Source organism: Onychomys torridus, chromosome 3, assembly GCF_903995425.1.
Source record: "Onychomys torridus chromosome 3, mOncTor1.1, whole genome shotgun sequence".
Lineage (NCBI taxonomy): Eukaryota > Metazoa > Chordata > Mammalia > Rodentia > Cricetidae > Onychomys > Onychomys torridus.
Genome location: NC_050445.1, coordinates 150,758,522 through 150,770,967, shown reverse-complemented (window position 1 = coordinate 150,770,967; position 12,446 = coordinate 150,758,522). Strand labels below are relative to the sequence as shown.

The window sequence follows — 12,446 nt, the reverse complement described above, 5'->3', positions numbered from 1 at the left end:
GACAAATTACCTGACTAAGTAAGAAAGGGAAGGTTTGTTCTGCCTCCCACGTTTAGGGTACAGCCTACGTTGCCAGAGAGGTGTGATGTAGCTGGCCACATCACATCCACACGAGGAAGCAGAGAGAGAGGAAGGCTGGTGCTCATCTCACTTTCTTCCTTTTATTCAGTCCCAGATGTCAGTCTTTGGGATGGTGTCCCCCACATTCATGGTGGGGCTTCTTTGCTCAGCAAAATCTTTATGGAGACATTCTTACACAGGTGTGTTTCCATGGTGATTCTGATGCAGTTAGGATGAAACTTCACACTGGGGGAACTGTTAAAGGAGGAGGAATGGTCATCAGTTATCAACTTACCCACAGTGAATTACACACAATGCCACTTCTAATTGTTTTCTTTTGAAGTGGCTTCCTATTTCTAAAGCAGGATGGAAAGAGATAGGACAGTTTCTGTTTACTACTTTTCCAATGATAAGTAGATTTGCTATCCACTGGCAATTCATATTTTTAAAATGAAAAATTATTCATTAAAGCTGGCTTCAGAAAGTTGCAAGGTGGTATAAGTGGTTTTCAGTTTGAGGATCACATAGGATTAGCATATATGATCTAGACATGCACTGCCATTGCCATTAACTCAAACTCATATATCTTAGGTTTACTTTCTCCTTGCTCTATTTTTAATGGCTGAGATTATTACTGCCATTTGCAAAAGGCAAACAAGATATGGTATAAGTGTTAATAAAATAATCTTCTCTACACTGATGGATGAGTACAACTCTCCACTCTCAATGTAGAGACTTCATTTTCCAACATATTATGCTTTAATTAAGAGACTCAGATTTGGTCAAACTTCAGAGAATAAAAGACTATGTAGGGCTCAACTTTTAATGGGGAACATCTACATCCCATGCCTCCTCTCATGACTCAGGTACTATCATAGAAGAAAGGGTATAAATATTATAAGAGCTAGAAGGTTTAGAAGAATGTGGGAAGTAGTATTTTCTGGATCTGACAGACCCATTGCACACATAATTTCACAGCAGTTTTGGCTGAATACCTAAGACCTACACAAAAATCAAGTCATTTAAAATCATATCATAGATTTGGGAGGGGGTTATGAAACCCCACCCCTAGTTAAGGAGCTACTGACTGCTGGGGAAGGATTCTAGATGAGTTGTCCATGCTCCAATTGATGGCCCTATATTCATGCACATACTGACAATACAAATTAGACCCCTTTTTTAAAAAAGTATGTGGAGCAAGAAAAGAGATCTGGTAGAAGTAATCTTGGAAGATTTGGAGGGGAAGCACTAGGGGAGGACTTTGACCAAAATATCATGGATACATATATGAAATCCTCTTAAATAAATAAATAAAAAGTAAAAATGACCCCATAAGAGAAAATTTATAGGAATATTTACACATCTTCTAGAACTTTTCTAAATAAAAATAGGACATTTTTAAAAATTCTCTAGAGGATTATGAACGAGGTTTCTGTTAAAAATACATTACTGTTGGTTTCATAAATCTCAGTGTCTAAATATTAGTCCAATTTTGAGACTATCAGTTGAAATGTACCAAAGGCAAACATTTTTCAAGTTATTATTAGATGGTAAAAATATATGGTGAATTTGCCCTTGGAAAAGAAGGACATCCATAAAAGGGAAATTAAAAAAATTCAACAACATATGCTTAACTCTAGTCAGCAGCGTTCCAAAACTGAACCAGTTGCTCAAGATGAATTATGTGAAGCTTGCTGTCTTGGGTGGAAAAGGTACAGGGAAATCAGGTGAGTTTTACTGTCCTGTCCAGCATGATAGAGAGATAGCCATATATATATATATACACACACACACACACATGTGTGTGTGTGTGTATATATGTATCAACAAGTAATAATAACCTCACTCTGAAATAATTTGTATTAATTGTGTGTGTGAGTTTTCAACCTTTCAGGTGAGTCATTGTTTAATTATGAGATGTCTAGGGAGGTGAGGCAATGCGTTGCTTGAAATATGAATCTGTCATCTTTTTCTACTGATGTTTAAAACTGTAATGACCAACAAGAAACTATTTTATCACTTTCCCATTTGTTTCTTACCCCAGTACTCTTGCCTGCAAACTCACCAGTGGTTAATTGTTTTGAACGTAGTCTTCTGTTGTCAGAGTACAGTGCACAGAGTTGAACGGAGTATGGAGTATGCTTTTTATTGGCAGTATTACTAAAGGTCCATGACTTTTTAGAGACACTGCTTTGTGGACATCCTAGAACCTAGCACAAAAAGGCCCTAATTGTGGAATTTACTATTCTTTTCTGTTCTGATAATAAGATTGACACCAATGAACAAGAGCCTAACAGCAAGAGCTGATTAACTAGCAGATGTGTGTGTTTTAGTAAGACAATGAGCTACTGGAGTCTTCCACTGTTTCCCGGGCACTAACTCTCTGCATTCCTTACCAAATGCACATGCTGGACACTGCCTCTGCACTTTCTACACACGGAACCTTAGAACAAGATTTAATTAATAGGGAAAATAAATATAAGATCTTTGGATTTCAAATATAATGAGATTTATATTTGTACTCCAGAAAGTAAGGCATTGTACATGTTTGCATTTGTTAATGAATTTTATAACAATTTGAGACCACATACTTCTATCTACAGAATCATGGTTTTTCACAGCTTTTAGGCCAGAATTCGGTAAAGTCTTAAGCTCTTTTCTAAGGTTTGCTGATTATTGAATAAAAATCAAGATGATGTACCTAACTGAATTATCAGTGTTCTAAAATAAAACAAACCTAAATCCTGTCTATTTCTTTAACAGCACTTACTGTAAGGTTTCTTACCAGGAGGTTCATTGGAGAATATGCTTCTAATTTTGGTAAGTTGCTGCTATACCCTTCTACTCAGCTTAGCATTTCAGCATCACACTTTAAACCTAATTAAGAACAGAGAGGTACTTTGGCAGAACCTGCTATTTTTACATTCATTAAAATGTTCTAATTCAAAGATTATAGTTTTAAATTCCAAAGTAGGTATTTGAATGGAATGTTTTTGTCATCAAAATTACCCAATATGATGATGACTTAGAAAGTCGGGAGTTTCTAAAGTCTAAACTAGAAAACGTTGAGTTTTTGGTTATCTTTCTCAAATGCCGCAAAGCATAGGCATGCATTTCTTGCAAAGTGCAAAAAGGTTTTGATAATTAACATCTGTTAAAAGATAAAGACACATTAGTATGCACAGCACAAACAACCATAAAATGAAGCTTGTAAAAATAGAAAAACGATGCATTAATTAAATGTCATATTGTTATCTAGGCTGTTTTCATAAATTTTAGAGAAATTCTGCAAAAGATGCCAAGCCACTTTAGTATAATTCTAAGGTCATTTTATTAAGTCTAATGCAGTTCTGCTTTATTTTTATCTTAGAATATAGGAGACACCACAGCATCTAAGTGAGGATTTTGTTATACCTTTAAGTATAACTTTTGTTAAGAGATTGATCAAAATAATGGAATTTATATCTTATCTGATCAAAGACTGGAGGATTTTTTTTTCATTTCTTAAATCAACAATAGCAGAACTCTAGGAGATGTAAGGGAGTCATTTTTGTTCAGTATTGTTTATTTAGGTTAAGAGAATTAATAATTGTTTTTCTATGAAAACCAAAGAAAACATTTCTTCATGAGAGGGCATTATCAGTATATTGCTGAAAATGATTTTAAAGATTTGTGTCATGTGGGTTTCTCTGTGTGTACAGCATAGTATTTCCACTCATTTGACATTGTGAACATTTTAAGACAAGTGTTTGAAAACTGCCTACAGAAAGAAAACTAGCGAACACCAGAAATTTCTAGTGTTTCATTTCGAGGAGTAAAAATCTCAGGCACAGGGGTCAACATAAGATACAAGCCAAGATGCCTGGTTGTGAAAGTTTTCCCTCAACAGAAAAGAGACTAAACACAAACAAGATAATGCAGTCTGTAAAGGAGGGCAGACAACAAGGAAACCTTCACCTTAATCCTTTCTACAATGCAGTTATAGAAACAAATGAGATGTTTACACATTCCTAGAAGTGACATCTCCATGCAGAATGTAAGACTTGAAGACATTCTGAAAATATAAGCATGTGACCCAAAGGTCACCGACTCTATGGAAACAGGTTAGCAAAAGCAACTCCATCTTGTCAAGGAAGGATAGAAGGAGAAATTAAAACACTCTAAAACAGAGATGACAGCCCTTGCCAGTGCTGTGAGATTTTAAAGGAAGTGTTTTAAACTGTCTGGGAGAGTTTATATTCAGGGAAAATAGTAAATGTGGGAAGTTTAGAAAACAAAACAAAACAAAAATAAAAACACATCTGTAAACAAAATCTGATGGTTGATGAACTATGACAAATGTTATACCTGGAAGGATTTTAAAAGTCAGTCTTCATCCTCTGAGGAAACATTTGTTCTTCAGATGTCTGCTTCTATTGTAAAATAGAGATTTATTGATTTTATTTTATGTGAATATATATGTTCCTGAGTGCATGTGGGGCATGAGAATGCAGGTATTCCTGGAGGTCAGAAGAGGGAATCAGATTCCTAAGAACCGGAGTTACAGAAAGTTTCGATCTGTGGATGCTAGGAACTGAACCTATGTCTTCTGCAAGAGCAGTAAGCACAAGCCATTGAGCCATCTCTCTAGCCTCTTCTATTACTTCTTATTATGGGTTACAGACTAATTTTCAGAACTTGTCATGTTAGTATGTTAATTTGTGAAGAAATAGAACTGAAGGAACAGTTATAGAAATAATTCATCCTTTCAAAGAATGTTCATTGAATAGCTGCTATAGTCCATATGTTTTTCTACATGATAGGGTATGTCAGAGCATTAAAGGATAAATATCTAATTTCTCATAGAATGTATAATGTGAAAGATAGGTTTGTCAATCCAAGCCAAAAAGTATGCCATTTGATGATAAATGGTATAATATATGTGTGTGTGTGTGCGCGTGTGTGCATGTGAAAGCTGAGTGGAAGTCAGAAGGCAAATTCTTTCCATAGTGTGAATTTAGGGTGGAAACTCAAATGCAGTAATCAACAAATAAGCAGTAAAGAAATTCATGGTAGAGGAAACATAACAGAATTTTGATGATTTGTTTATCTGTGGGTGAGAGGACATTTTAATGTGTTGAGAAGGTATAAATCAGCCTTTGGTATAAGCATCTATATTATACCATATGAGGATAAGTAAATGACTAGAGACAACTAAGTTAAGGGATCAACACAAGATATGCATGGTTTCCTCACCAGCCTTGAGCAAAAGATACTTTACTATGACATTAAGATACAACTGTTGAAAGGCTGGAGAGATGGCTCATCAGTTAAAAGCACTGTCTAGTCTTGCAGAGGACCCGGGTTTGGTCCAGCACTCACATGGCAGCTCACAATCATCTGTAACTTGGGTTCCAAGGGATCCATTGTTCTCTTCTTTCTCTGGGAGCACCAGGCACACATGCAGTGCACATACGAACATGTAGACAGTGTGCACGTGCATGTGTGCATGCACATGCGCGTGCACACACACACACACACACACACACACACACACACACACACAAATAAGTCTTCAGTAAAAATAGCCTGAAAATCTGACTTGTTGGATTTGACAGACCAAGATTAGTTACAAATGAGTGTTTATTCTGAAGTTTTCCCATACTGACAATGAGTATATGTATTTTTTTCAGAATCTGTTTATAATAAGCAGTTGTGTTTGGAAGGGAAACCATTAAATCTGGAAATATATGACCCATGTTCTCAAGTAAGTCAAACAGAACACCTCTTGATTTTATTTTATTTTCAAGCATAATTTAATTTAAATTAATAATTAATTTAAATTAATAGCTTAAATATCAGTGGGTATGAATATGTAAAATAATGCCAACACTAAAATAAAATTTCTTTTATGTGTATGAGTATTTTGCTTGTGGGTGATTTATTTCTATGTGTACCATGGGCATGAAGTGCCCAGAAAGACGAGAAGACATATACGTTGTAGAATATTCTTTTAAGGTGTGTTACTTTTGTTTATGTTGCATTTGTTTAACTCTGTGGAGCTGTGTTACTGTGTCTGTGTAAAACACCTGATGGTCTAATAAAGAACTGGCGAATGACAAGGCAGGAGAAAGGATAGGTGGGGCTGGAAGGCAGAGAGAATGTATAGAAAAGGGAGGAATAAGAGAGAGAGAAGAGAGAACAGAAAAAGTCAGAGAAGGAGGAGGACATCAGGGGCCAGCCACCCAGCTACACAGCAAGCCATGGAGTAAGAGTAAGAGTTACAGAAGAGAACGGGAAAAGCCCAGAGGCAAAAGATAAATGGGATAATTTAAGTTAAGGAAAGCTGTCTAGAAATAAACCAAGCGAAGGCCGAGCATTCATAATTAAGAATAAGCTTCTGTATGTCATTTATTTGAGAGCTGGGTGGCAGCCCCCCCAAACCAAACATCAACACATATATAACCTGGAACTGGAATTACAGATGGATGTGAGATTCCATGTGGTGTTAGAAACTGAAATTGAATCCTCTGCATGAGAAGTAAATGCTCTTAGCTCTTGAGCCATCTCTCCAGCCCATTCAGTCTGTAAAATAGTAGTGGTCATATGTATTCCTGTGAGCTCACAGTGTAGCTGTCAGAAATTAAGGCAGAATAGCTTGTCAGTTCAGTTCATATTTTCATTAAGTTTTCTACATTTGTAATCAGTTTTCAATAGAGAATGAGTAAGACAAATTTTGGATATAAATTTCTTTATCTAGTCAATACACTAAAATATCAAAATAATCTTCTCATTATAATCTCTCAAAATACCTTCTCATCATAAAAAATGAGAAGAAATCATCAGTTTTTAGAGATTTCAAAACAAGTTATTGATTTGTTTTAGGTATTTTCTCCTAAATTATCCTATAAACACTTTTAGATAAACTTTATAAATTTTTCTCTTTCATGGGTTTGAATATACTATTGCCAATGAACAGATATTCTAGGTGGGGGAGATGTTTCAGTGGACAAAGTACTCCCCTGTCATCCTTAGGACATGAATTTGGATTTCTGGAATATAAGTAGAGCTAGGCACTGTAACAGACTTGGGTAAAGTCCAGCACTCAGATGTTCTGACGGAAGGAGACAGGAAGTTTATGTGCAGGCCAGCCTGTTGTCCATAACAAGAGCTTTGTCTCCAACAAGGAGGAAGGGGAGAGCCAACCCTGGGGTTGTTGTCTGACCTCTACATGTTTTCCATGCTGATGATGTGATGACGCTCACACATGAACATGCATGTGCACATCCAAATACACACAGGCACACAACAGCAAAAATAGATAGGCCATTAATTAACATAGATGTCGTTTTTTTCCAGACAAATGTGTGAATATTAATTGAAAAGGTATATCAAATTTTTAGAAAAATACAAATGTTTTTTTAAAAAAAGTTGTAAAGTGAGATTAAAATAACTATTATAGGTTATTTTTAGTTTAAGACAACAATAGGAAAGAAAGAGAAGGACGGTGAAAGCAGACCTTAGACATTCCTGTTCTTTGGCCTTATTGAAGTCTACCCAGGTGAAATGGGTAACTAGCAATTAACTGAAACATTGTACACCGCCGGGAGATAACTACACTTGGATGTGCTTTGTTCATTTTCAGCCACAGAAAGCAAAATGCTCCCTCACTGGTGAGCTGCACTGGGCAGATGGGTTTGTGATTGTGTATGACATCAGTGACAGGCCTTCCTTTGCTTTTGCAAAAGCTCTTATCTACAGAATTCGGGAGCCACCAACGACTCATTGTAAAAGGTAAGGCATTTCATTCCCATCTCCTTTCCATTTTAGTAAATCATCATCGTGCCCTGAGCATCATTAGGAAGAATTTAATATAGACTTCCAATTACAAAATTTAACAGCCCTGAACAATTCACCTTCCCATTCCACAGGAGTTACACACGTAGTAAAAGGAATCAGATGAGAATGCTTTATATCCTGGCTGACATAAACAGTTACTTGCCCTGAGTAAATGGCCATTTTACAAGACAGCTTCTATTGTTAACATGACACTCACTGGCAAAATAATGGTCCTCTGTACAGTGGGTACTACACATGTCTACCTTTCCTTTTCATTCTCACGAAAATATTAAGCATTCTAAATAAATCCAGATTTATTATGTTTGGTATCCTGTGAAATCCAATTCCTCATTACTGGTTGCCCAGAATGTCACAGAAAAAACAGACTGTATAGTTAACCATCCACAACACATGGTAAGGGTGAAGATCCATTTTTCTCCACTCTACCCACTGAGATAAAAACATGGTCAACAATCCACTGTTAACTATCTTAGCACACAGAACAGTGAAGGAAGATGACTGTGTTTAGAGAGTTTTTGCTCTAGTAATGAAACACTTAGGTGTTTGAAGTTCTTAGTTTAATTTCCTCTATTTTTGTTGTTTCAGCATTTCTCATTCCAAGTGGTCATTTTATGTTCAAATGCAGATGTGATGAGTTACATGAGTTCTTATCAGTGTTGCCAATAAAGTCTATGGTGATGGTATAATTGAGTAGGGTTTCAAGCTGCCAATCTTATTACTGTAAATCACTACCTGGGTTGAATATAGCATCTGCAAATGACAACTGAATTAGTTGCTTTTGCATAGATGTGACAATATACCCAGCAGAAAAAGTTTAAGGTATGAAGGATTTATGTTGGCTCATGGCTTCAGTTGTCCAGTCTGTGTCATATGTTTTCATGTTTCTGGACTTTGGATGAGGTAGAATCTTATGGTTCTGTGGTGGGGACTATTTACCTATTTTGCTTAGCACATAAAAAGGCAAAATGGGGAAGATTACAGCCATCCCTGGTTACTATACCTATCCTGAAATAAAGAAAACTTGTATGCTACTCCAAACTCTAAACTTTGAGAGCCTTGTTTTTCTTATTTATTCCATCCTGTAGAAAATGATTCTACAGTAGTGGGGATATGTGTCTTTAAACACATACATGGCCATGGCCACAGAAATAATACCTACTAGGATTTACTTTTGACTTTTTGTTCTTTGGGTATAAACTTACATTACTTCTTAGAGTCGCTGACACCATCTTGAAAAAGTTACTCATTGTGTTTCAGGATGGTGGAACCAGCTGTGGTTTTAGTTGGCAACAAGCAAGACCTCTGCCATATGAGAGATGTTGGCTGGGATGAAGGGCAAAAGCTAGCGATGGATTTCCGCTGCCAATTCTGTGAGTTGTCTGCAGCAGAGCAGTACCTGGAGGTAGAGGTGATGTTTCTCAGACTCATCAAGGACATTCTGATGATCTTCAAACACAAGGAGAAGAGGAGACCCAGTGGGTCTAAATCAATGGCCAAACTGATCAATAATGTATTTGGAAAGAGAAGGAAATCTGTTTAGTAGACATGTAATCCAGGGGACTTGGTCCATCAGAGAGTTTCAAACACTTAGATGAAAATCTTATGATTTATACAATTAAAAGACATTTTTAGGATATATAAACAAGTAAAAATGAGTCATGGTTGAATTTAAAAATATGTAACTTATCTTTTTGGTTATATCTGGTTCACATTATTTTCCACGTAAACTTTCACTTCTTGTACAAGTGAATACACACTTGGATGTATCATTGGAGAGTTGTCCCTCTTGTCTTGCTGAGTAATCTCTGCACATGTTGTTCTATTAAAGTACTGTTTTAATGTGTAATTCACTTTTATATTCTGTCATTGTTTTGGGTAAAACACACAGATATCCATGCAGCTAATGCATCGTAGAGCATAAGTTATCAGTTGTAAGGTGACTTCAGGATATTTAACAAATTTTTCTTAAAAATATGATTTAGTGTTGGATATGTTGTTACCTGTTCATGAATAAATATTTTACAGTTGATGCAATAATGAAAAAGTTGTTGTATGAATTACTTACTATCTTACAGATGTAAAATATAAAAAAAAATATAGCAAATTTAAGGTAATGGAGGAAGGCTTTTTTGCTGGCTTTCAGTTTGAAAGGATACAGTCCATCACCCAGGGGAGTCATGATGGCAGGAGTGTGAAGGATTGGTCTCACTGTGTGACCAGTCAAGCAGCTGAGAGAGGTAAACGCTCATGCTCACCTGACTTTCTCATTAATTTATTGATCCTGGGAAACCAACCATCCAGGGCAAGTCTTCCCTTCTCAGTGAGGCCTCCAGGGAAACAGCCTCATAGACTTGAACAGTTGTGTTTCAACTGTTTGGAACTCCTAGGAGATTCCAAACCTGGACAGGTGTATAGTGAAGATCAGCCTCTGCAGTTACAGAAGACATTGCTCCCAAAGAACTTCATGGATTGCACTAAGATCCTTTAGAAATAAAATGTTATCTAGTTTAATTTATTTAGGGGGATAAAGGATACCCAGTTGGTTTTTTTTTTTATTGTTTCAGTAAAAACCGTGACCATAAGCAACTTCAGGAAGAAAGAGTTTATTATTATTATTTTTTTTTATAGGTTTTTATCCTCTCATGGAAAGAAGCCAGGGCAGGAGCTTAAAGCAGAAACCACAGATGAATGCTGCTCACTGGCTTGCTCTCTGCGGCTTACTTAACCACCTTCATTATATATTCAGGCTTATCTGATTGCAGTTGTACTCATCTCATTGTGCTTTTGACAGTGGTTTGGGTCCTCCTACACCAATTAGCAATCAGACCAATATGATGGAGGCAATTCTGTAATAGAGATGTTCTCTTCATAGGTTGTGTCATCTTGACAATAACTAACCAATGTAATTGATAAATTTACAACTTTGAAGGCCTTGCTACTGTGAAGGCTAATTTTTTTTTTGTATGAGATGCAAACCTTATGAAATCTTGTTGGCTACCATTTCCTTCTAAGACAATGGTAGCCCTTCTAAACTATAGTACTGACTATCCTTACTATACTTATCTACCCATTATCTTCCACTCAAGCAATTTGCCTAGCATCTGACAAAATGTTGATCTTTATGGTTGGTTCTCAGAGAAATAAAACTCAGACTATCGTCAATGACATACTCACACTTGGTTACTCTGTGGGAACAGGAGCTTGGGGACCATAACAGAAGAAGCTTTTGAGTAGAGGATGGTAAGCTAGAATGGAATAAGGTGACCCCAGGAAGAGAATCCATAGATATGAGCTCACTCAGCATAAGCCACAATTTAACATATTAGGAAGGATACCTTGAGATATTACTGTTTCTTAAAAATCTGACCTTACATCATGTACTAGAACTTTTCTAGTTCAATCTATTTACCTAAAAATTTCACAGTCTCATTTTTCTTTACAATTGCATACTGTTCTATCATATATATGTACTATGTTTTCTTTATGTATTCATCAGTTAAAGGAAATTCAGGTTGTTCCAATTTCCTAAGTGTTATGAATAGAGAGTCAATGAACATGTCTGAGCAAGTATCTGTTAAGTTGGAAGTCAAGTTCCTTGGACCATATGCCAAGGAGTGGTACAGAGCTAGCTTATGTGGCATATTTAATTTAGCTTTTGGAGAGATCTCCACACTGATTTCCAGATTGGCTGTACCAGTTTGCAATTCTGCCAACAGTGAATGGGAGTTCCTCTTTCCACATATCCTCTAGGGCATGTATGGTAGGCTGTTGTGTTGATCCTTGCCATTCTGACTGGGGTGAGATGAAATCTCAAAGTAGTTTTAATTTTCATTGCTCTAATTTCTTACAATGATTAATGTTTTATGAGATGGTTTGGACATTTTAATTTATTTTGGGAATTTCAGATGCGTAGCTTGTTTTTTTAATTGTGTCTTTTATTTGCTTCACTATTTGTTTTAATATTCTGGATATTAATCCCCTATCAGGTGGATATGTGGAAAAGATTCTCTCCAACTCTGTGAGCCTCTTTCTGCTGGCTTAATTCTTTAGCTGTGCAGAAACTTTTTAGTTTTATTAAGTTCCATCTCCCGGTTGATGGCTTTAATTCCTGGGCTTTAAGTCCTGTTCAGAATTTCCTCTCCTGCACAGATATTTTGAAGGGGTACTACCTGTGTTTTCTTCTAGCAGTTCAGCATTTCAGGTTTCATATTGAGTTCTTTGAACCCTTTGGCCTTAGATTTTGTGCAAGGTGATAGCCATGGATCAAATTTCATTCTTCTATATGGATTCATGTTATTGTACAATAATTGCACTCTGATGGGTATGCATGAGAGAGGCGACAATCTCTGAGACATCTAGCCAAATACATTTCCCTCAGACATTCTTACAATGTTTTATTTATTTTTTTTTCATTTTTTTTTTACCTTCCAGTCTTAACTCTCAACAGATCTCTGACTGGTCAAACATCTACTGTCTAGAAATTAGTGTGTTCCATGCTAACCTACTCTGTAAGGTAGGCAGTGATGCTTGCTATATTAAACTTGACA

At 36.3% G+C, this 12,446-nt stretch overlaps 1 protein-coding gene across 1 annotated transcript; it reads left to right on the top strand.

The window, feature by feature from the left end:
- The first annotated feature begins 1,706 nt into the window (after positions 1-1,706).
- On the top strand, positions 1,707-9,829 carry Rergl (RERG like). Its single transcript, XM_036182793.1, has 5 exons — positions 1,707-1,787; positions 2,824-2,880; positions 5,733-5,806; positions 7,685-7,833; positions 9,157-9,829. Exons 1-5 carry the CDS (start codon positions 1,736-1,738, stop codon positions 9,437-9,439), a joined length of 615 nt encoding a protein of 204 aa, XP_036038686.1. The 5' UTR covers positions 1,707-1,735; the 3' UTR covers positions 9,440-9,829.
- Positions 9,830-12,446: the final 2,617 nt, after the last annotated feature.

What these genes read in the sequence shown, in the direction of transcription:
- Rergl (XM_036182793.1), top strand. Translation starts at nt 1,736, where the DNA reads ATGAATTATGTGAAGCTTGCTGTCTTGGGTGGAAAAGGTACAGGGAAA. An exon ending in AAAAGGTACAGGGAAATCAG is followed by an intron (nt 1,788 to 2,823) that starts GTGAGTTTTACT and finishes TTTCTTTAACAG; the next exon opens with CACTTACTGTAAGGTTTCTT. An exon ending in AGAATATGCTTCTAATTTTG is followed by an intron (nt 2,881 to 5,732) that starts GTAAGTTGCTGC and finishes TATTTTTTTCAG; the next exon opens with AATCTGTTTATAATAAGCAG.